General features: G+C 48.0%; 1 protein-coding gene across 3 annotated transcripts in view; it reads left to right on the forward strand.

The window, feature by feature from the left end:
* Positions 1-4,778: 4,778 nt before the first annotated feature.
* Fam81a (family with sequence similarity 81 member A) overlaps positions 4,779-25,305 on the forward strand; it is a 51,527-nt gene continuing 31,000 nt past the window's right edge. Inside the window, exons 1-3 of one of the 3 annotated variants that reach the window (XM_028865847.2) lie at positions 4,779-4,846; positions 22,104-22,200; positions 23,137-23,410. In XM_028865847.2, coding sequence (XP_028721680.1) covers positions 22,190-22,200; positions 23,137-23,410 — 285 coding nt within the window. In that variant the 5' untranslated portion in view covers positions 4,779-4,846; positions 22,104-22,189. Of the gene's footprint in view, positions 4,847-5,447; positions 5,607-5,850; positions 6,101-22,103; positions 22,201-23,136; positions 23,411-25,305 lie in introns of those variants that run through there. The other 2 variants (XM_028865844.2, XM_028865854.2) reach the window with 2 other exon arrangements.

The raw sequence follows: 25,305 nt of genomic DNA on the forward strand, positions 1-25,305 counted from the left end.
TTTATGCTTTTTTTGGCTGTGCTCTGCTTAGTTGTTGCTTGAAAAATACTTGTGAAATGGCTAGATAGTAATAAATGCATGCATAAAACATAATTTGAGAGAATTAGCTTACACATGAAGGGTAATTATTAGCAAAACAACTAGTCAATTACAGTATATTCAAATATATAAATATCTATTCTGTTCACATGTAAAAGAGGAAAAATGAATGTCCTTTGAGTTGTAATTATCAAAAAGGAAAAATAGAAAAACCATAACATAAAGAATCACATGTGTTGGGTTAATTAGTTGTCAAGCCAAAGTTTTAAGAGAATAATGTCCCAAAGTTTGAATTCTCACTTTGCTGAGGTGGGGAGTGGGATGTCTTGTAACAGCTGGAGGATTTCATTTTTTATTTTATTTCATTTTTTATCTTTTTTTGTTTGTGTGTGTGCGTACTTGAAAGTATGTGGAGGTCAGAGGACATCAACCTATGAGGGTTATTTTCCCCTTCCTTACACTGTGGAAATTACCTAAAAAGTGACCAGCAGGTTCAGGGACCATTGCAGAAGAGAGGTAGATGGGATGTGAGAGCTGTAGGGTGGGGAGGGGTACTGTGAAATGCGTCTTCTGCATGGCATGGATGGGGCACCCATAAATCCACAGTCGCTAAGGTTACCTGCACAAGATCTGTGGGTCCAATTAACGCAGTAGATGGCATTAATGAAAACGTGGGGCTGGAGAGATGGTTCAACAGTTAAGAGCAGTGACCACTCTTCTGGAGACCCAGGTCTGAGTCCCAGCACCCACATGGTGGTTCACAACCATCTGTAACTCCAGTTCCAGGTGACCTGACTCCTTTTTCTGACCTGTTTAGGGTGCCTGGCATGAATGTGCCGTACACACATAGATGCAGGCAATACACCCATACATATAAAACCATTAAAAACAAAACAGAAGAGGCTATGAAGGTTGGAAGTGCACATGTTGGGATTGAAGGGGAGTCTGGAAGGGGGATTGTGAGTGGAGAGAATAAGAGACATTGCATATATTTATGAAATTGTCAAAGAATAAATAAAAGACTCAAGAGACAAAAAATAGTCAATGGTGGCACACACATGTAATCTCAGGAATCAAAAGGTTGAGGGATGAATTTTAAGGCAAGCCTGATGTTTTAGTTTGTTTTCTGCTGCTGTGATAAACAGCATGACCAAAAGCAGCTTGAGGAAGAAATGAAGTATTTCGGCTTACAGTGGTAATCCATCATGAAGAGAAGTCAAGGCAGGAACTCAAGGCAGGAAACTGGAGGCAGGAACTGAAGCAGAGGCCATGGAGGAGTGCTGCTTACTGGCTTTTCCCCCAGGACTTGCTCAGCTACTTAATCTTATACAATTCAGTACTGTTTGCTTAGGGGTGACACCACCCGCAGTGGGCTGGGCCCTCCTCCATCAACCGTCAATCAGGGAAATGCCCCACAGATTTGTTTACAGGCCAGTCTTTCAGACAAACCCTGGATTGGCATTCTCTCCTCCTAGATGACTCCAGCTTTTGTCAAGTTGGCAAAAGAATCCAACCAGCACACCTGGTTTACGTAACGAGACACTGTCTCAAAAAACACGGGAAGAGTGACCAATGTCTTCCTTGACTTTCTCCACCGCTGAGGCTTCCTTAACTCCCCGGCATCTGACAACGACTCATGAAGGTCACCTGTGAACCTTTTTGTCCATTCCCTCTCTGACATGGTGCCAACCCTCACATCACTGGCTTTTCCTCACTGTTCCCTGTGGAAAACTTTTCTTCCTTGTTCTCATGTGTGACCATTCCTAACAGGGAGGTAGTTTGGCCCCTTGTTACTAGGGATAAGCAGCTTGTGACATGACCTAGAGCTCTGGATGCCTGAGGAGTTACACTGTTGAGAAAGTCTAGGATAAGACAAGCAGCGATCCTATATATACACCTTTGAATCATCCTGTTGTTTTTGGCTCATCTGCTTTACAGCCCCCCCCTCCCCCGCCGCCGCCGCCCTTTTTTTTTTTACTTCAAGATACGGTTTCCTCTGTGTGTAGCCCTGACTGTCCTGGAACTCACTCTGTAGACCAAGCTGCCTCTGCCTCCCAAGTGTTGGGAAGAAAGGCATGTGCCACCACCACCTGGCTCTGCTTTACATTCTTACAAATATCATTTTTAAATATTTTTGGGTTTTGGTTTATTTTTTTATTTTTATTTTTTATTTTTTGGTTTTTTTGATACAGGGTTTCTCTGTGTAGGCTGGCCTCAAACTCACAGAGATCCTCTTGCCTCTGCCTCCCGAGTGCTGGGATTAAAGGTGTGCGCCACCGCAGCCCCAGCATGGCAACTAATATTATAATACCAAGCTTGTAAGACTATTTTCCTTTTTATTGATCTGTAAAAATCGATTTTTTTATCTATTTGTATGTGTGTGTGTGTGCGCGCACACCAGCGCCAGGGTGCAAGTGTCAAGTTCAGAGAGCAGATTACAGGAGTCAGTTCTGTCCTCCATCATGTGGGGCCCAGGGATCCAGCTCATGTCTCAGGCTTGGCTGCAAAAGCCTTTACCTGCTGAGCTTTCGTTGATAAAAACCATTTTACAGTTGTAGTCTATCGTGAAGGGAAGTCAAGTCAGGTTTTCTTTCCTTGATAAAATCATTCTTAGTAATAATCTCTGCCAGCATATAATAATTTGTGATCACTCATGGCTTGGTAATTAAAGTAACACAAGAAAAAAAATCCATTTCCTATAATGAGTTACAAAAGAATCCATTTCCTTATAACAAGTTACAAAATTTCCAAATTTTCCAATTCTGGAAAGTTGAGTTCTTGATTGAAATTGACCTTACAGGTGTGTGAAAGGGTGGGAAGAAACTAGAGGAAGCTTAAATTGTTGGGTGCTCAATTCTGACCCTTGAGGATTAAAAACAGATTTCCTGAGAGGAAAAAAGGGGTTGGGGTGGGGAGAAGTGAGAAGTCACAGGTGATCAGGGACTGCTTTGAAATCCTAGGACTGGTATTGCAGCATCAAGGTTTTTATTTTGTTTTGCTTAATTAAGTGAATCTTTTTTATTTGTTGTTTTCTTAGAGACAGACAGGCTCACTCTGCACCCCAGGCTAACCTGTCTAGGCTGGCCTTGAACTGTGTCAGACCTCCCCCCTCAGTCTCAGTCACTTGACTGCAGGATTTACAAGCATGGGCCGCCATGCCTCACAAGTGAATCCTTAAAAATTCGGTGTCTTATGTTAACCTGTATGATAAAAAAAAAAAAAAGAAGAAGAAGAAGAAGAAGAAGTTAAGTAAGGGTTTGTGTGTGCTTCGGGCAAACCCCCTCACCTCCTGGGTATTCCTTCTCCCAGAGTGTGCGGAGGTTTCGTGGTAAATCAAGTTATACTTTGAAGGCTGTCAGAAGGGACAACTCCCCTCTATTCTACAGTGCTTCATTCTTTCCTAGGACCTGGAGTCCTTGACTAACAGGGGTGTGGTGGGATGAAGCAGGATAGGGAAGGAGGGGAGTGGGAAGGAGGGAGGAGGAACCAGAGACGCCCAGGGCCAGACTGTCCTGTGTGTGTCTGAAGGCACTCCCTATACTGGGAGGCAGCCTGTGGGAACAGGTATCTGAGCCATCTGTGGCCTCACTGTGATGGGTACCGGCACTTCATGGTAACAGCTGTGTTTTTCCGGACACTGTGGCACTGTCCGTCCACCTTTTTGAGACCGGGTCTCTCATTGGCTTCGAACTGGCCCAGAAAGCTAGGACCAATGAGTCCTGATCTACCTGCCTATCTCTGCTTCCCCAGCTCTTGAGTTACAAGTGCATACCAAATTCCCATGTCTGGCTTCACCATATTTACTTATTTTGTGCCTGTGTGGGAGCCTGCATGAGGATTTGTGCACTACGTGAGTGCTGACTTTTTTTTAAAAAATGTGGGTTCTGAGGATAGAACACAAGTCCTCATGCCTGTAAGGCAAGTACTTTATCGACTGAGTTATCTCCTTATCCTCCTCAAACGTGTCTTAAATGGTGGAAATTCCCAGAGATCCTTCTGCCACAGGATTGAATCCAATACGCATTTACCGACTGTGTATCAGGTACCATGGAAAGAAAAATCATTACACTAAAGGAACAATGTTAGGTCAGATCTCCCTGAGACACTACTCAAAGCCGTGGCCCTCTTGGTCACCAGTTTTGTTTTTGTTTTTTGTTTTTTGTTTTTTTTAACATGTGACTAATGAATGTGTTTTAGGCTGTAATGACCAGGAGAAGAGCACAGTCCTCTCCCCTTCTCCTCCTCCATCTTCATCTTCTCCATTTCGCCTTAGCGATAAAGCATAGTTTGTAGCACTTGGCAGACATTCAAGAAATACTGTCGGCTGAATGAATGCTATATTCATTAGCTGTGTGTCCGTGTCCGTGTGTGTTTGTGTGTCCGTGTCCGTGTCCGTGTGTGTCCGTGTGTGTCCGTGTGTGTGTGTGTGTGTTGGGGGGACTTATTACTCTACAGGCGAGGAAATTGCAGAACACCCAAGACCACACACAAATGACTACAGGATCGAGGATTCCGAGACCAGACCTGTCCAAGTGGCTGCATAGCACGAGTTCTTCCCCGCTTCCCCTGAATTGGGGGGCTGAGAGGGCTAGGGGGCCGCAAGACGGGAACACCTGCCCCGGGGAAGCTCGTGCCTCTACGTAAGAGCTAAGAACCAGACGCAGTGAGGCGAGCAAAGGTAGGATCCCCCACTCCGCTTAAATCCCACCCACGGAGAGGAAGCATAATTGTGAGTGGATCCTGCTGAGAATCCAACACCGATTGGGAAGGAGGGCAGAGACAGGACTCTCTGGGAGCTCGACAGAAGGTAGGAGGGATGGGATGAAAAGCAGTGCAGCTAGCATTCTTCCCGGGGTCCTGTCTCTCAGGCCGATATGCGGGAGGCACGGTGATTCCCTCATAGACACTGGTCGCCTGGAGGGTTCCATCACCTGTGCAGGTGGGGCGACGGAGGGAGCTGTTTACCAGACTGTGGTCTCACCCCTAACTTCTCCTCAGTTTGAGGTGGAGAGCGCGGATAACTATTTTGGTGGGAATGAGGCTTGGCACGTAAGGGATGCTAGGATTCCGGGGAGGGTGACGGATGACTTTGCGACCTGGAAGGCTGGGCTCTCACTCAAGCATCCTCTACACCTATCTCTGCCTCCAAGTCGACGCGCCCTACGACAAGATTGAGGTTCCTGTAAGCAAGTCCCCGCCCGCCAGCTCCCTGCTGCGGACTGGGTGGGGACCCGCGGCGCCGCGGAAAGGCTATTTTGGGTGTGGGAACGCGGCGGGAGGAGGGGCGCCGGCGGGCTGGGCGCGGGCGCGCGGGGAAAGCCTCCAGCTCGGGCTGCCACGGCAACCGCGTCCAGGCAACGCGCCCGGAAGCGGCTCTGGGCGGCGCGCGGCGGCTCGCGCCCTTCCCGGGTGGGGGGAGCCGCGAACCCCGGGCCGGGCCGCGCGCGCGCTGACTGGAGCGCGGGCCCGTAGCCGGGTTCGCCCCGCACAGCCCCGCGCTCGCGGCCACCGCACCCAGAGCGCCAGCGACGACATGGGCAGCCGCGGCGTGCCCGATCCGCGCGCGGGTGAGTCTCCAGGGGTGCCTCTCCTCCCCACGCGGCCGGGGATCCTCTGGATCCAAGCAGCGGTTGCTCCCGCAGGGACCGTCGATATGACCTTGGAGCAACCACTCCATGGATAGGCATGGGATAGTGCTAGGGAGAGGAGGGTGAGGGGGGGGGGGGAAGCTGCGCGTGCCCCGTGTGACACTCTGGACGCGAGAGGGTTAACTGCATGCTGACGCGCAGGGCTGAAGTTGGGCACAGAGCGCAAGTGGCATTGCATCTTCGCGGGGGCTGCAAGCTAGCAGACGGCAGAGCCCCCCGAGGGACTGTTTGAGGCGAGCCAGGGGTGTGCAGAGTTTGCCAGGACGAGGACAAGTCTATCATCCCCAGTCCCAGCTGAGTGACCTTGGGTGGGTTAGCCACATTGCTCCCCCGCGGGTTCTCGGGTTCTCTTCAGTTGCAGCACAAGGCTGTTTTGCTGGTACTGTGAGCTGAGGAAAGAAAGGCCCCTCTGGGTATGTAAGACTTAACCATGTTTATTATGCAAGGGGTTTCCAATGAGCTGGCTCCCAAAGTGGCAAGAGATGTTACCATTTTATGGAAGATTATGGAGGGAATACTCTATGGTCCAGAGAGGCTCGTTAAAAGGCACAGATTAAAATTTCATTGGTGCCCTAAAGTCCTAAACCCATTTCAGGCTCAAGCTACTGAATACTTCTTTTCTGTAGTTGATCTGATAGGAAACTTTGTGTCTGAACAGGTAAAATCAAAACCCAGTAGTGGCAGGCAGTGGCAAATTAAGTGAGTCATTTCTTCAATGTGCAGAAGCTGTGTGTGTGTGTGTGTGTGTGTGTGTGTGTGTGTGTGTGTCACGCGCATGCGTGCACTCAGCTTAAAGTCGGTGTGTGCTGGCGTTAGAGATTATTGCACAGAAATAATGCCGCACTGGTTTGGTTCTGCAGGGGGAATCTCTTAGAAGCAGGGGCAAACATTTACATTTGCTCTTTAAAGGTTGGTGGTGGTGCTGGTGGGGCTGACAAGATGGCTCAGTGGGGTAATGTCCTTGCCACCAAGCTTGGTGACCTGAGTTTGATCTCCGGAACCCACACTGTAAAAGGAGAGAACCATCCTACCCCTACAAAGTTGTTCTCTGACCTCCACACCCACACAAGGCACACAAGCTAAACAAATAAGTGTAATGAAAATTAACGAATTCGGTTTCTGAGAGTAAATATGTTCTTTATTAAGAAACGTACATTGTATCTGTCTTGGTGTGTGTGTGTGTGTGTGTGTGTGTGTGTGTGTGTGTGTGTGTGTAGAGGTGACTTATAGGCTGTGGTATTTCTTCTAATTTTAGAACTGGCTGATACTAAAACTGACAAGGAGGCCGTTTTCCATATTTTCCATCCATAAACTTCTCTGTCCTCTAAGGGGGTGCAAGGGGTGCCCAGGATTCCTGTCACTGGACGATTGAGATGTCTCTGACTTTGTGTTTCAAGGATACTCTTGATATTCATGGGAATCTGACTTCCTCTGTGTAAAAAGGTAGGCTGGGAGGCCAAGTTTTCAGTTAATGAGCAAACTTCTGCCAGCATGCCTACCTGAGGGCTTGGAGAGCTTAATGCGTTACCTATTAGAAATCTGTCATACAAATACAAAAATCCTTGTTGCCCAGGAATTCTGTCAACTGAGCCTACAGCCCTTTAGTGAACCACAAGACCTCGACCTTAGAGCCTCCATCAGCAAAGGACTCATCCTCCTGTCTCTGTGGCTGCTAATGCGTGTGGCTCTCCTGCCACTCAGTGTCTCTCCTTTGTTGTTTCTTGCAGCCACACTTCTGTATTTTCATTTTTCTGTCTCTGAGCTCATCTCCTCTTTCTCCCTTCTACCAGAGTCTGAGAACACAACTTCCCCCCAGGATACCCCTTTCTGGGGTCCACTCATAGAGCTAGGATGACCTTGTCCTGGCTCCTTGATGTCGCCTCCAAGCCACTAACTCTAAGAATGTGGTACTGTCTTTTTGGCCTCAAGTCTCTCCTTGTGTTTCTGGCTTAGCCCTTCCCAAACCTGGTGGTTCTTCAGAAGTGCCAGGCACATTTTGAAGAAGACAGGCTCATTTAGACTCTCTCAAAAGTCAAAATGGAGTCATTAGGATGGTTTAAGACCTTAAAAACCCAAACCAGTCAACCAAACAGAACACTTTCTGTAAAAAACAAGGATTAGGTCAGCAAGACAGTCCAGCAGGTAAAGGCACCTGTCTGTCACCAGGACTGACAACCTGACCTTGAGCCTCAGAATCTACACGGTACAAGAAAAGACTGACAATCCTGAGTCATCTTCTGACTTACACAAATGTACTGAGACACACAATTAAAGACAAAAAAGCTTTTTTTTTCTTTTTTGTTTGTTTGTTTTGCCTAAAAAGAGAAAAAAGAAGGGAGGAGGGAAAACAGCTGGCTTGATGCTCACTCAGGCAGGGAAACCACTTCACCTGTGGTCAGGAAGAAGTCATGAACACAGACCCGTGAGCACCTGGATTCATTCTCTGCTCTGCTGGCCTTGCTGGTGACTTTGGGTTTACCTCAAGACTTGACCCACTTAGTGACCTCAGTCAGACCCCTGTGGCCCCACTCAATGACCTTGCAGTGCGGCAGCCTTGACCCCTGTGGCTCAGCCTTGACCCCTGTGGCTCAGCCTTGACCCCTGTGGCTCAGCCTTGACCCCTGTGGCTCAGCCTTGACCCCTGTGGCTCAGCCTTGACCATTTTCCTTCCCACTGGGACCGCAGGTGTGCTGAGTCTGCAGTTTCCCACTTTTAGGAAAGCGCCAGGCGGGACTTGGGCTTCTTCCCTCTTCACGAATTCTGTCCACCTCCTGTCCCGGCTTTCACCATCACCCCATCACCGAGGACTCCAGCCCTTCCTCCCTGGCATTGTCATGCTTCAGTCCATCTTCAGGTCTCCACGTGTTTGGTCTTGACATGTTGACTTTGACTTTTTTTTTTTTTTTTTTTGAGTCAGGGTCTCACTATGTAGCCTGGCTAGCCTGGAGCTCACTATGTAGACCAGGCTACCCTCAAATTCGGAGATCTGCCTGCCTCTGCCTCCAGAGTGCTGGGATTAAAGGCATGCGCCACGCTGTCAGCCTTGGACTCCTTGGGTTCCAGTCTCCAACCCTCAGTGTCTGTATTTTCTTCTCCCAGCCTGCCAAGTTATCCAGGAGAAAGTCCCAAAGACCTTTGGACTGGTTCCATTTTAAATTGATGGGGGCTTTAATTTCACGAAGGCTTGCTTTTCTATGAGACACAAGAATTCTATTCTTCATGAACTCAGACGGCATCCACTTGGCTCTGTGCCATGGCTCTCTATCCCTTCAGCTCCAGGTTCCCTTTCAGAAAGTGGCCTTTGACAGATAAGATGGAGAGCATCCACGTTCTCCGTTACCGCCCTCCCCCAATGTAAATCCCACTGGACCCTCCTTTGCACTTCCAAGTATTTCCTTCTCTGTCTCCCATGTCCTTATGTCTTTGGTCTGAAATTCAGGAACAGCTCCGTGTCTGTCCGAAGTCTAGCCTAAACCCATTCTACACTCCCACTCCTTCACACTGGCTTTGCCTGCCACGTTGGGATCTTGTTCCATTTCTCACGCTCATTTTGCCTGTTTATGCTCCCTCCTTCCTCTGCCCCAGATGTCTTTCCTTCAAACAGTCAACCCATCCTTCCTTTAAGAAGCGTTGTTAGAGTCTCCATTCTGTCCACTAGAACCTTCTCTAGTGAAGGAAGTGATGGCAGTTACCAGCCATATGCGGTTACGGAGCTCACAGAATGGGACTAGTTCATCCAAGGACCTGGATTTTTTATTCTTTTATTTACTTATTTTTGAGACAGGGTCTTGCTGTTCAGCCAGGGCTATGTTTGAATTCACAATCCTCCTGCCTCAGCCTCCTAAGGGCTGAGATGGAGGCATGTTCTGCCACTCGTGGCTTGAACTGAGTCTTCCATGGATGTGGATTTTAAATGAACTTAAACTCAATTGGAATAGCCACAGGGAGCTGTTGGCTGTTGTGTGGGGAGGGCAGAGCCGGTGCTGAAGCTGGATCAGCTGCTCTGCTGCGCTCAGTGAGCTTTTCTCCTTTGATGGGGCACCTCCTTTATCTTTCTGTGGAAACTGCCTCCTCACAGGGCTCCCTAGAGGAGTCTTGGCTGCAGAACTGAGCCTCCCCTCTGCCCTTCTCCCTGATTGGTGCCCTGCTGCCCTCCTCCTGTGCCGCCCTTTCTGTCTTCGTGCCCTGTCTCTGCAGGTCCCACTCATCCCTCATTTGGTGACTTTTCTTGCTGGCCCCTAGCTGTGGGGACTCGGTCCAAACTTGGATTTTTTGTATGTTTGTTTGTTTGGTTTTGTTTTTTTTCCCTCTTCCCTTCCTGGCCTTCTCTTTTCTCCTCCCCAGACTCAGTGCCAACTCAGATCCCACCTTCCCGTGCCCCAGTGGGAACGGATGCTCTCGCTCCGAGGCCAACACTTCTTACCCTTGTTTTGTGGATGAAGAGATTGAAGTAGAGGGGACGCAGGATAACTCAAGGCAGTTCTTAGGGACAGAGCTGAGACAGGGGCTCTGGACATCAGACCCAGCCCGCCCTCCCTCCCACCTCTGCTTGGCTCAGGTCCCTGACACGGCTGTTTTATCACCCTGGCTTCCTTAACAATTTCCTTCCCCTTTAAATTTTTTTAAATCTTAAACTGATTCAGATTTATGGAAATGCTTCAACAATAAACTGAAAAGTTCTGATCTCTCTTTTAGCTGCATTCTATAAATATTAACTTTCAACCACACTTGTTTTATCTTTCTGGCACTTTCTCCCACTCTCTCTTTGCATCTATTTGTGGATGTGTGTGTAGAGACACACACTTAGCTTGTAATTTCTCCTGCACTGTGTCAGAGCAACAAGGAGAAAATGTACCTGTACTGTCCCAAATATTCAAGCACGTATTTCCGTCTTCTTTTCAAAGGACATTTTCTTATACAGCAGTTGTCAAAATCAAGGAATTAAGTTTGAATCAGTGTTATTCTCTAATCTACAGGTATTAGTCAGGCGTCCTAATAGCATCTTTATACAGAAGAGGAGGAAGATCCTTTTTAAAAGGATTCGGTTTAGGGGTCAGGATCCAATCTAGGGTTTAAAACAATCCATTTTTGTAGTGTGGGTGTGCGCATGCATATGTGTGTGTGTGTGTGTGTGTATACGCATATATTCATACATTTATATTCTTAAATACAACCTGCTCAGTCTATATGCTGTTACTTGTATGTATATTTTCAGGGCTGACCATTTGGTATTGGATAACCAACTGGCGTGCTTTTCCCTGGGGCAGACTATTTCTCCCACCCTCGGCATTCCTTAGTTGCCCATGGTTCTTTGCATAGGGCTGAGGCCTCATGGGCTTCCCCGTCCACTTTAGCATCTCTGTTGTCGTTGTCCTCGTTCAGCTCATGTCTACGCAGTCGTGTTGGTGAGACTTCATGGGTGTCGCTTCTGACGTTACTAGGAGGCAGACTCTCATGGCGGCCCCCCAGAAGCTCTGTCTCTTACAATCTCCCTCTTGCTGAGCAGGCCACTTTTCTCTCTCTACCAGGTAGGGCCCGGGGATTGAACTCACGTTACCAGACTTCACAGCAAGTGCCTTTACCTGCCCTCTCCCCTTTTTCAGATAAGATCTTATTCCCAGGCTGGTCTCAAAACTCACAGCTGTCCTCCTGCCGTAGCTTCTCACATGCTGGGATTACAGGAGTGAGCCGCCATGCCGGGCTCCTCCGGTTAGTGTTGTATGGCTCTAGCTATCCCCCTCTCTCTCCCTCCCTTCCTTCTGAGAGGGTCTCCCAAGTAGCCTAGTTGACCTGGAACTTTTGATCGTCCCGCCTCTGGCTCAGTGATGTCTCTCTCTTGGTTTCTTTAATCTGGGTCAGTTCCCCAGGTCTTTTATGACCTTGACACTTAAGAAGGGTCCAGTCTGGGTGTGTTGGAGCGCTATGATTGGGCCTGTAGTTATAGCTGAGTGGGGGCACTGTGTCCTGTCCCCAGGTCCACCCAGGGGGTTTCCTGCCCTCACCTTCCTCTCTTGAGTCAGCTCTTGAACCCCTGGGGCTGTGCTGACTCGGCACAGTGTCACAGTCCCAGGGATGGCTGTCTGTCACGCCCACACATGTTTCCTTCACAACCTCCCTTTTTTGGTCAGATCCTTCTGATCCCATGTCTTTCCTGCTTGGTGCGGTGCGGTATGGAGTGAAGGCCTCTGCACAGTGACCTCAGTGACCCCCCCTCCTCTCACCAGCTGCTTTCCAGCGAGATCCCTTGTGTTTGCCCTTGGCTCTGAGTCACAGTTTCCTCCGCTCGGTCCTCTCTGGATCTACCCCCCGGGGCTGCCTCAATTCAACTACCCTGGAGCACCCAGCTCCAATGCCTGCTCCTCAGAGCCTGGTTCACACTGCCCTGCCATCTATCTGCCTGGCGGCCCAGCCTGGTTCCTGCTACTCATGTAGTGATTCCCAGCCTCTTCCTGCTTGCTGGAGGCTTGCTAGTGTTACTTCCTGTTGAACAGAAGGTCCTGTAGCAGGAGGGCTCCGTCCTGTTCAGCATTGTGGAGGCTCAGTGAATATTTGTTAACTGGACTTAAAGTATTTGTTCTTTGTGTGTGTGCGTGCGTGCGTGCGTGCGTGCGTGCGTGCGTGCGTGCGTGTGTGTGTGTGTGTGTGTGTGTGTGTGTGTGTGGTGTGGTGTGGGTGGAGGCCCAAGCCTGATGTAGGTAGACTCATTCTCAGTTGCTTTTCCACCTAATTCATTGGAGAAGGGTCTCTCAATCGAACTCCGAGCTTGTTGATAGGGCTAACCAGGTTGCTCTGCAGATCCCGTCTCTGCCTTTAGAGGCAGAATCAGAGTGGGCTGGCATTTCTATGGGTTCTGGGAATCTGAACTTTGGTCCTCAAGCTTGGGAGAGAAGGGTTTCGGCCACTGTGCCCTTTCCTGTCTCAGACTGCAGGATTGGCTTCAGTCACTGAGCAAACGAGTTCTCAGCCACTGAGGTGGTCTGCGGTGTGACTGGTAGATGTGAGACCTGTGTCCATCCCAAGAGTCAGCCGGGGTTTGACTCATAGGATCAGTAGCAAAATGGTGGATCGCTTGTTCCCCCTCTCTCTCCTTTCCTCCCTCCCTCCCTCCCTCCCTCTCCCCCTCCTTCCCTCTCTCTGGGTGTGATGTGGATATGTGTTTGCATGCTTGAGGACTGATGCACGTGAAGGCCAGCTTGTCATTGGTGTCTTGATGGTTCATCTCCTTATGTGTTGAGGCAGCCTCTCGACTGAACCCAGAGCTCACTGGTGGGCTGGGCTGGCTAACCAGCTTGCCCTGTGGATCTCCCATCTCTGCTTTCCCGAGCACTGAGACTACAGGGGTGTTGCTGTGCCCTCCTGACATTTACATGAGAGCTTGGGATCTGAACCCGGGTCCTCAGGCTGAACCATCACTCCAGTTCCTATTTTTTTCTCTTTCCCTCTTCTGGCTCCTTGAAAAGGGTCGCATGCAGCCCAGGCTGGCTTCAAGGATGCCTGTCAACTTTCCACCCTCCAGCACCTGGGTGCTAGGGTCACAGTTGTGCAGGACCACACTGAGTTCTCTGTGATTCAGGGGATGGAGTCCAGGGCTTTGTTCATGGGAGGCAAACACTCTCTCAACTGAGCCCCTTCCCCAGACCTTGAGAAGGTATCTCCATGCTGTAGGTGAAATAAATGTTTGCCCCATGACCTCTTAATTGTGGTATATGTTGAGACAGTGAGCATGTACGGTTGGGGAAAATGAGCAGAGAAACCTACCGGCATGTTCAAAATGGCCATGTGGTTCTTCACACTCCAAATGAGCAGCTCAATGTGAGAGGCGGGATTCTCTCCTGTTTCCTCCATGGAGACTGAGACACCTGCTCCCTTCACCGTCTGGTCTCTCTCTCTCTCTCTCTCTCTCTCTCTCTCTCTCTCTCTCTCTCAGCACTTTGTCGTCTCCCTCTCTTCTCTTCCCAGTCATCATCCATCCCGTCTCCCTCCTTCCTTCACTTGGTCTGCTAGCTCCTTTCTGTCAATCATTTCTACTTCCTCCTGTCTCTACACGGATGGTTTTAGCTTTTGTCTTCTTGGATGGGGTTTTCTTTTTCTTCGGGGAAATTATCGAAGTTTAATGAAATATTCAAACTCACTGGCCTGGCTGGTCTAGACAACTGATCAAGTCTATTCAGACAGTGCTTGGGGTGAGACAGTCGCTGAGGGGTTCCTGCCACAGGCCTGTCTTCTACTAGAGATCTGGAGCTCTGGGCAGTCAGATACTGCTCCCCACCCCCGACTGAGAAGGGTGCCAATGCCCAGAGCCATCATGCGCTCAGGGTGTCTCTGCCAGATCCCAGACTTAGATTCTAGCCAGGTCCAGGGACACAAGGTTTGAGGATACCAAGCCTCCATGGGGGCTTCCTGAGGCTCAGGAGGTAACCTGAAGTTTCTGTCCATCAAGGCAGAGTGAGTGATGTCAGGGTGGACAGGAGGCAGAGAAGTGGGGCCCTTTTGCATGACTTTCTTCTTGATAGCATGTAATAATTATACATACTATACATAATGCCAAGTTTTATTATAGCATTTTCATACATGTACATCATGTATTTTGATCATATTCACCTACTCCATCATGCTATCTTTCCCTTCCCCCTTCCTGCTGATCTCCTTCCTCTTTCTAGTGAGACCCACTTGTGCATTCATGACCCTCTTTCTCGTGTGTGTGCATGTGTGTAGTGTGCATATATGTATGTGTGTGCATGTATGCATGTGTGTGTGTATCCTTATGGGTTTCACTAGGGTTGCTTACAGGAGTGTGGGTAGAGGTTTGATCACAGAAGTATGGATGGGTATCTTACCAGGAATCTCCTTCTCTTGGCAACCATCCTTGTAGAGGATCAGGGCATCCTGGGGCTTCCATGACAGGATGTTAATGGACCTGACCTTGTGCGGGCACCCACAGCTGCTGTGAATGCAACCGACTTGGTCATGCCAGAGGTTGGCACTCCACATCGGTGCCCGCTTTTCTCCAGCTCTTGGGTGATGGTGTCTGAGTCTTGGAGGGGGTGAAACAGAGCTGTCCCATTTGTGGCTGTGTATTTGACCGTCATCTTATCTCAGCCCTGGGACCAGTTATGAGTCTCTGCATTCACCACTGACCGCTGCAAAAGCAAGCGTCCGCAAACCAAAGCTGATGGCCACGCAGGCTAGCCTGATGGCTGGCTTTCATCTATGCTCTCTCTTGCTTCCCTTCCTCGGTTCCCAGGATCTTCATGGCTCTCTACTATAAAACTGGACGATTCTGTGGAGGAAGGGGAGACTTGTTTGCTTTTTACTGTTGGGTGATTCTTTGTTGTTTCTTTTCCATGGCTCAGCAGTTAACTGATAGGATCTTATCTTTCTTTACTTTATGGTTCTGGGAATTGAACACAAAGCCTCAAGCATGCTAGGGAAGCAGTCTACCACTGAGTATCCCTCCCCCCCAGCCCCTTTGATCTCTTAGAAATGTGGTTCTCAGTGATTTTAAAAAATGATATCGTGGGATATAGTTATCTCGTTCTGGTTCTGTCACACCAGGAAAGCTACTGGGAATGTGTTGCCTGAGAAGCATCAGAGCTGGAATGAACACTTGGGTGTCTCCTGAAGCTACACCTAGCTCCTAGGGTGGTGTGCTTAGGAGGTGACTGCGTCCTGCAGGATCCTCCCTCTGGGCGTCTCTTCCCTGTTAACTGGTGGCCAGCTCCCAGCCCCTGATGGCTTGTGGCTGTGGCGATGACACCCTTTGTGGATGGAGCTGCTGCAGGAAGGAAGACAGGCAGAGAGATCCTGCCGCTGCTGGAGTGTGGCTTAATAAAGAGCGTGTTTGTGTGGGAGAGAAAGTGTGGGGCTGCTTTTTGAATTATGGAATTCTTAAAATTGTTTAACGGGGAAGATGTTATTCAGAACCCCCTTGGAGCCTTGAGCTTGTTTTTTTTTTGTTTTGTTTATTTCATATTTCTTTTCTCTCTGTGTTTTAATTATCTGTGGAAGGGCTCGAGAGTCCTCCCCTGCACTCTCTAAATAGTTAGAGTGTTAATGTGCTGGGCTGCAATGTCACTCCAGATGGGATGATCTCTGGGAAGGAGGTTCCCGGGCTGGCAGAGAAGATCAATGGTGTCCTGGGTACCGGGACAAGGGCACAGGCTGGGACTTTCTTCCAAGCCTGCGTCCTTAGCTTTTCAGTTAGAATGTCAGACAGGATAGAAACCTACAGTCACACACACACACACACACACACACACACACACACACACACACACACACACCCAGCCTTCTGCCTGCAAGAGAACCAGAAGTCGTGCCTTCCCGCCTGCGGGTGAACCCTGCAACAGCGCGGGTGTAGGTAGAGAGTTTATACCCGCTTTTAATAATATTTTTTCTGCTCTTGCTGTTGCACTTGGCAGATTCCCGTTTTAACATTTGGTAATGTGTCTTCGCTAATGCTAGAGAGAAAAGTCCCCAAATATAGTGGTTGGAAAAAGTAATAGTAAGACATTTCTTTGGGTGTGGCTGCACACTTGCAGGAGTGCAAGGGTCTCCTGCAAGGTGACCCGAAGCTGCTGCTGCAATCACACTGGAGGGGCCTCTTGAGTCAGCCACCCATATGTCACTGGGGTAGAGCACTGTCTTAGTCACTGAACTGTGCCTGTGAAGAGACACCATGACCAAGGCAACTCTTTAAATAAAGGGAAGCATTCAACTGGAGGTTTGTTTACAGTTTCAGGGGCTTCATCCAGTATCATCATGGAAGAGAGCATGGCAGCAGGTAGGTGTGGTGCTGGAGAAGTAGCTAAGAGCTGCATCCTGATCTGTAGGGAGAGAGAGAGAGAGAGAAAGAGAGAGAGAGAGAGAGAGAGAGAGAGAGAGAGAGAGAGAGAGAGAGGGAGAGGCAGACGGACAAAGAGACTGGGCCTGCTTGGGCTTTTAAAACCTCAAAGCCTGGGGTTGGAGAGATGGCTCAGAGGTTGACACTGGCTGCTCTTCCAGAAGACCCGGGTTCAATTCCCAGCACCCGTATGACAGCTCACAACGGTCTGTAACTCCAGTTCCAGGGGATCTGATATTCTCACACAGACATACATGCAGGCAAAACACTAATGCACATAAAACAAAAATTAAAAAGTCATTAAAAAAAAAACAAAAAACCTCAAAGCCCATCCCCAGTGACACATTTCCTCCAATAAGGCCACACCTCCCAATTCACACTCCCTGGTGACTAAGCATGCAAATAAATGAGCCTATGGGGGCCCTTCTTATGTAAACCACCCCAAGCACCTCAATAATTAAAAAAGATGGGCTTTTCCCCATTAGAGAAATGAGAAGGCTGATGAATCTGTATTATTAGCATCTGTGAAGAGGAATGATGCCCGACTTCCTAAGAGGTATGATTCCTATAGGGTGCGGTCCCTGTTGCCCTAAAGCCCTCATCCCCAAAACAGTTCAAATAAACAACAGAGACTTAAATAGCATTTCAAAATAGCTGATATTAATAGACGAGAACAAAACCAACCTGTTTTCGCAGGGATTCTCCTCACAACACTGACATCATTCTAAGCCCTGGTGAGTGGGCTAAGGCAGAACCACCAAACTGTGCCTTGCTTGCACTCTGGGGTTTGTCTGTGAACCCACATGACCCAACAGAGGCTGGCAACTCACTGTGCTGGCTGGAAGGCCAGGAAATGAGTTCAGCATTCTAGAACTCCTGAAAATTTATTTCTTTCAGATTTTAAAAATTTATTTTATGTATATGATGTTTGGCCTGCATGTGTGTGTGTGTGTGTGTGTGTGTGTGTGTGTGTGTGTGTGTGTAATATCCATCACGTTCATGGCCTAGTTGGTCAAAAGAAGGTGTTGGATTCCCTGGAGCCGGAGTTATGGATGGTTTGGAGTTACTGTGTGGGTGCTGGGAACTGAAATCAGGCCTTCTACAAGAGCAACAAATGCCCTTAACTGCGGAGCCTTCTCTCCAGGCCTCCCCGTCACCCCTTTATTTGAGATAGGGTCTTGGGTAGCTTAGGCTGGCTTTGAACTGGCTGTGTAGTCAAGGATGACCTTGAACTCCTGATTCCCTTGCCTCCACCTCCTGAGTTATGGGATTGTCAGTGAACACTACTACCCTGGGTTTGTGCTGTGCTCTGGTGAGACCCAGAGCTTCTGCATGCTTAGCAAGCGTTCCACCTACTGAGCTACATCCCCGGTCCTCTGAAACGCAATGTTATGCATCAATGGAAATCAGCCCTCACCTGTCTAGCTCGTTGTGAATGTAATAGAGTGAAGGGGAAGAAAACAAGCCTTGGCCAGTGGATTCCAAGCCATTTCACTGGAGGTACCTGCCTGGGACCCTACAAACCCATCACCCAGCCCCTGGAAATGCTCTGGGTGGCTGTGCCTTAGAACTGCTATGTCTGTGCCATATGCCCAAGTCCCCATGAGCAGGTAATCCAGGCCACAATCACAGCTGTGACTGTGACAGGGGCACCAGGCTCAGGTCTCATAACGTGCCTGCAGGGGAAGGAGAAGGTAAGGCCGACAGACAGCATGTGTGTTCAGTGGAACCATAGATAGCATCCTTTGAGCCCAGAACGAGGCTTGCCTCTCAGTTTTTACAGCCAAAAGTGAGCAGTTTCTACATTGGTTACAGCTTGTTGTTTCGTTGTTTTATTCGAGACGTACTTGCTCAAATTTCTGTGATTGTGAAAATAACACGCTTTTTAAAGCAGTTTGAAAATGAGAACAGAATAGAAGAAATATGCTTAATGCTATTGGTTACATTTTGGTAGATTTCTGTTGGGGGATTTATTAAGGCAACTCCACATAGTTAAAAGGGAGGTTTATTTTGGGGAGTAACTTACAACAAGTAAAGGGATAGGTTACAGGGTCCGGGAGAGGTGAAGTGCAGTCCAGCGGTGTTCTCCGGAGAACTCTGCTTGGTCTACCATCCAACATCCAAGAACCAAGGGACCAGCACATCCGGATCCTGGATCTTAAGGGCTCCCATCTCAGCCCCACCTCAGGGGCAGGCCATAGGTAGGCGTGACAGTTACCGGAAGCCTCAATGCGGGTAGTACTTTCAGGTCAAAGCTGGAACAGCTACCCACTACAGATTTCTTTCTACTGTTTTTAAAATTTACTACAGAACAGGGCAAGAGGGCACACACTGGTCATTCCAGCACTCAGTCAAGGCAGGAGGATTGAGATTTTGAGGCCACCCTGGGCTACATAGCAAATTATTGGCCAGCCTGGACTAAATAGAGAGGTCCTATGGCAAGCAAGGAAGCAAACAAGATTACTGTCACAACACTTGAAGTGGTCAAGCCTTAGTCCTGCCCTTTCCAGGGGAGTGGAGGGGGTTTCTGAGTTCCTGGGGGTGATGTAGGATCCAGAAAATGTCAAGGATGGTAAATGAACGTAAGTCATCTGCCATTGGCCAGGTATATACAGAGCAGCAAGTTTGGGTGTGAGGACACACATGCCTCACAGACCATATACGGTCCTGACAACTCATTGGTTTTCCTGGGTCCACCTCACAACCAAAATGCCGCCTCCATCCTTGAATATGCTGGGCCAGGATTTTTTTTCCCCAGGAATGGCTCACCTGGTCTCCAAACTTCTGATCCTGGGGTGGGCCAGGTAAGCTACCTATGAAGAGGAAGGCCTGGCCTGATTTCTTGTGCTAGCCTGTTGTCTGAGGCCTGTTGGGGATTCATGGACAGCTATGGCTGTTGGTCGTGGTCTTTCCTTGGTCTGGTCAAGCTGGATGTGTTGGCTTTGGAAATGAGGCACCCTGGCTTGGGTTGCACAGCCCTTCTCTCACCCAAAGAGGCAGTAGCCAGATCCTGTCCATTCACACACCACAGAGGCAAATCCAGCAATCTGGCACAGGGGGAACAGTGTGGGGTGTGAAAGGTAAGAGAAGAGGGACATAACATGTAAAAGTAATCTCAAACTCGGGGTGTAGCTCAGTTGGTAGAATGCTTGCCAGGAATACACAAAACCCTAAGGTGGATCCCTGTGTTCTGTGTAAACCAGGCGTGGTGGTAAAAATCTGTAATGTCAGCACTCAGAGGTAGAAGCAAGGAGATCCAAAGTTCAAGGTCATGCTTGACTATATAGCCAAGGCTGGTTTAGGCTACATGGAGCTGTCCCCCCAAAAAACAATAAAACCAAACAAAAAAATCCCAAAGGAGCCTCAGGTCTGTTCAAGTTGTGTATGGAGAAAGGGGCCTGTGGGGTCAGGTAGGAGAGGGAAGGAGAGCAGGAAACTGTTGGCCTGTGCACACAGCAGGACAGTGGTTAGCTTGCTCTTGCTCCTGGGTCTGCTGTCCCAGGCATCTGTGCTAGGCCAGGTTAGGCCAGCTTCTCACCATTGGGAGCTGAAGGAAAACAGGCATGGCATTGGGGCAGTGGTGGTAGCAAGATTGGAAAATTTGCAGAATCTTTAAAACCTGAAGTTAAGAGGGTTCGTGGGGTAGCTCAGTGGTTAAGGCTATTTGTTTCCAAGCTCGGTAAAATCCCAACTCAAAGTATAACACCGCTGCCCATGCCCCCCATAAAAGCAAACCTCAGGGATTTACGATACAATCAGAATAGCACATGACCCTGACCTTCCTGATCACACTTTGGACCCACTTGTCAGAGATCAGATCCACAAACTAATGGGAGATGCTAACTTCAGGCAGGTGCATTGGAATTGACCATGGGAAGATCTGAAAATGCCACCTGGGAAGGGATTTATTCTAGTGATTGATGATCAGCCTCTAATTCAGCTGCTACAGAGATTCCCTCCTGCTATTGTGGCAAAGAGTCCTGGTGCCAACCAACCAGATGACTAAATAGATGAACAGACCCTTGCAGCAGCCACGGAAGGTCACCAGCCCTTAGCATCTGTGGGTGTGTTTTGTGAACTCATGCTAAAGGGAATTTAACATCATGGAGTCAATGCTGATGATGGAAGTGTTGGGGCTGGAAGAGCCTGTCTAGTAGTTAAGAGTGTGTCCTCCGCTCGTTCACAAAGTTCATCTGGTTGGAATTTCTGTAGTTCAGGAAGGTGGGTGGAATCAGCCTCTGTGAAGGGCATGGCCAAAGTCTACATTCGGCCACCGATTTGTCCTGAATGAGACTGATGTTCAGTCTCAGTAAAGAACTCTACAATTTAAGATAATTCCTTCATTGCTGGCAGTTCCGACTGGAGGTGCTGGACATGTATGGATGGTTCCTAGTAGATGCTAAATGAGTTTTAAATTGGGCTGTTTCATTAATGAAAACCCCACAGAAGTGCCCTATAACCTTAAAAGTGTAAGCGTTCTGATTCCAAGTTTCCACATGGACTTGATTCTCTTTTGTCTAAATGGTGGAAATTCTTCTCTTTTACACCCAAGACCTCGTTGAACATCATAGCCTGTTTGACATAAGTTACTTTTCTCTTCCTTAAATGTAATTTGTTTAAAATTTGAAGTTCTTTGTCTGGGAAAGTGAAATGTTCACATTTTGAAAGTCTAAAAATAAAACACTGGAGAATTGATGCCAAAACAATGGTGTCAATCAGAAATGCTTTCTCAATCCAGCGTCGGAATGGGACTAATTACAGAATCAGCTTGTGGGTACCACGCACTCATTGTTTCAAGCCAGTTACCCACGGGCTTGAGAAACCTAAGTTCTAAAATCTTTTAAAAACTCCAGTTTTCTGATGAGTTGTGACAGCCAAGTAGTGTGCATAGGTAAGATTTGGTATGAATGATTATCTTTTATAACAAAATTTTAAAATTAAGAGTATCCATACCATTCTCTTAGTAGATAGATAGGTTCCTCCAAATCAGCTTCCATTAAAGATGCATGGTTTTTAATTTTTGATTCATTTAGAGACAAGTGTTCTTAATTGCTCACCAAAATCAGATTTACTAAGGTGGCTTATTGAAAATTTCTACAGAGAAGTACAAGATTGAATAAATCTACTAAGGAGATTGCTTGGGGGGATCTGGGGGTGTTGCTGGGTGGCAGAGCAATCATCTAGCATGTGGGAAGGGCTGGGTTCTAGCCCCCATATTTCAGGGGTTGAGGTGAGGGTCTTGCTTCTGGAAGAGTAGTTTTCAAGCTCAAGATGCAGATGGGGAATGAGGAAGCTTCTGGAACCTCCATTTGATGGTCCTTGTTGCTCTGTCTAGCAGGAATTAGCAGCACTTGTTTCAGAAGCATTCTGGTTTTCAAGGCTCGTTCCTGCTTCTCGGGAAGCACTTGCTGTTTAGTTCATGTGTGAGGTCAAAAGCATTTCCAACTACAGCTGATTGGTGTATGCACACAGCTTAGGAGCCTCCTGGTATCTTAAACAATCAGAGTGTGAGGTCCTTTACGTCCTAGGTATAAACTGTTCGATAATTTAGCCCTTTTTTTTTCCCCCAACAGATGTGAATTATTAAAAAGAAAATGGCCCAACAGGACACTGTATTTCCTTCTCTTGCCACCCAGGAAGGGTATACTATCTGGAAAATATGCATCTAAGGTATAATTTTTCTTTCCACCAATCCCACGAGGGTTGCTAGAGGGTGTGAGGGTCATGACTGAGGAAGCCTGTGGCCATTACATTGTAAAGGGTCATTTTGTTTAAGGACAAGAAAAGCATTTTAGCATCCCTCTCATGGCTCCTGTGGACCACTCCATGACCCCAGAAGGCAGAGATTTCACAGTGGCTGTGCACTGGACTTGAACTTCCAGCCCACAGTAAAATCTCCATGGAGCTTGAGGCAAATGTTCCCATTAGCCCTTTGAAATCAGAATTTGTATATTTGATGCCTGTGGGAAAATACTGGCTCACAGAAATCATAAGTCCTTTCTAAATGAACTGCCATTGACAGAATAAGGTGATCTCACAGCCACCTCTGATTTTCCTGGCTCATCTTGAAGTATCATTTTGATTGCCCTCCAAATAAATAAATTTTAAAAAGGACCTCATTTTCAGATGATCTTCTTATGGGTGGAACAAAACCATGGCACCTCAGGGGACATTTGAGCTCTCCAGAGTCCCCTGCCCTTCTGATTGCATCCTGTTTGATGTCTCTTCCTCATTTCTGAGATGGCCTGGCCCCTAGAGGCATCGGAGTTCATGATCACTGCTTTAGGGGAAGCAGTAGGTCAACAGACCTCTGGGGTCAGCTTGATCTGGTTATCACACCTATCACAACTGATGTGGGGAGCCATGGTGTGTCTGTTCTGCCAGCTTCCTGCTTCTTGGAGGTCACAGAGCCTGCCAGCAGTCCACTTAATTCCATGGGCATAGTCACCTTAAAATCCTGTCTAGCTCCCAAAGAAAACTCTTTGGAGTAGAAATATTTCCTTTAATCGCATTTGTTTATGGAGACAGACAATTTGAATTTCTTTCTGGCTGGAAAGATGACCTTTTCCTCACTGGCAGCCTGTAACCATGTGGCTCCTTCTGCAGGCGAGTGAGGACCATGCCCCGACACAGCCAGTCCCTGACCATGGCCCCCTACTCTTCTGTGAGCCTGGTGGAGCAGCTGGAAGACAGGATCCTCTGTCATGAGAAAACCACAGCAGCACTGGTGGAGCACGCCTTCCGAATCAAAGACGACATCGTCAGCAGCTTGCAGAAGATGCAGAGTAAAGGGGGAGGTGACCGCTTAGCCCGGCTGTTCTTGGAAGAGCATATCAGGAATATAACTGCCATTGTGAAGCAATTGAATCGGGATATCGAGGTAAGGGGTCATTTTCATCTCCCTAGACCTGGCCCATGTTAAGTTTCCCAAGTCTGAGTCCCAGCAGTCAAGTAGTCATGTGTGTGTGTGTGTGTGTGTGTGTGTGTGTGTGTGTACTCACCCATTCATGCATGAACAGAGGTTGACTTTGGTTTCTTCCTCTAGCTTTCTCCACCTGTTCTGGTTTTATTTCTGTGGCTATGATAAAATACCCAACAAAAAGCAACTTAGGAGACAAAGGTTTTATTAATTAATTTATTTTTATTTTATGTGCATTGTTGTTTTGCCTACATGTATGTTTGTATTGAGGGTATCCAGTCTGGAACTGGAGTTTATAGACAGTTGTGAGCTGTCATGTGGGTGCTTTCCTCTGGAAGAGCAGCCAGTGCTCTAAACTGCTGAGCCATCTCTCCAGCCCCCAAAGGGTTTATTTTAGTTTACAGTTCCAGGTTACAGTCCATCATTGTGGGGAAGTTAAGGTAGGAACTCCAAGCAGTCACATCACATCCAGTTGAGAGCGAAGAGAAATGAGTTCATGAATGCAGCTTGCCAGTCAGCTGGATTTCTCCACTATTTCCCAACCACCCACAGTGGACTGGCTCTTCCCATGTCAATTAACTTGAGACACCACCCCCACGCAGACATGTCCACAGGCCAATTCAGTGAAGACAGTCCCTCCCTGAGACTCTTGTGTGATTCTAGGTTGTGCCAAATAGACAATTAAACTATCACACTGCCTTTATTTATTTATTTATTTTTTTGAGACAGGGTCTCTTACTGATCCTGGAACTGGCCTTTTTGGCTAGATTGGCCGGCCAGCAAGTCTCAGAAATCGGCCTGTCTCTGTCCCCCAGCTCTGGGGTTATAGGTACATACCACCATACTAGGCACTTAACATGGGTGCTGGGGACCCATAAGCTCAGCAGTTTGCACAGAACCCACTTTACCAACTGAATCATCTCTCCAGCCCTTCTCCCCTTTTTGTGACCCGTGCTTACGGTGTAGCCCAGGCTGGCCCAGAACTTCCAACGTGTAGCAGTCCCCTTGCCTCTGCCTCCCAAATGCCAGAACTGCAGGCACTTGGTACCAGATCTGAGCTGTCTGTCCCGTCTATTAGTATTAGATATTTCTAGAACAGGATCTTATGTAGCCCAGGCTGGCCTTGAACTTTGTGTAACCAAAACTCCTTACACTTCTGTTTCTATCTGTTAAGTGCTGGGATTACAGGTGTGTATTACCATGCATGGTTTCATGGCAGTCTGAGAGACCCAAACTAGGCTTTTGTGTACGCTAGGAAGGTATTCCATCAACTGCAATACATCCCAGCCCTAGGCTTACTTTAGTATAAGGTCTCATGTGTCCCAGGCTGACCTCAAACTTACTATGTAGCCAAGGTTGTCCTTGATCTTCCTACTTCCAAATTCTGGGATTAAGAATGTACCCACAGGGCTAGAGAGATGGCTCAGCAGTTAAGAGCACTTGATGCTCTTGCAGAGGACCTGGGTTTGATTCACCCACATGGCAGCTCACAACCGTCAGTTAGTAACCCTAGTTTCAGGGGATCTGGTGCCCTCTTCTGGCCTTCTCAGATATCAGGCACACACGGTGCACATTCATGTAAAACACACAGACACATAAAATAAAAATAAATAAATCTTTAAAAAAAATGCTTTGTCTTAGCTCTTCTTTTTTGCTTTTTTTAAATTTACAGTTTATTTATTTGTGTGTGTGTGTGTGTGTGTGTGTGTGTGTGTGTGTGTGTGTTCACATATGTGGGCCCATGTGCCATGGCACATGTATAGAGGTCAGAGAGCACTTGCAAGAGTCAATTCTGTCCTTCCACGTTGTGAGTGCTGGGGATTGAACTCGTCATCCACCTCAGCAGCAAGCCCCTT

This window comes from Peromyscus leucopus, chromosome 7, assembly GCF_004664715.2.
Source record: "Peromyscus leucopus breed LL Stock chromosome 7, UCI_PerLeu_2.1, whole genome shotgun sequence".
Lineage (NCBI taxonomy): Eukaryota > Metazoa > Chordata > Mammalia > Rodentia > Cricetidae > Peromyscus > Peromyscus leucopus.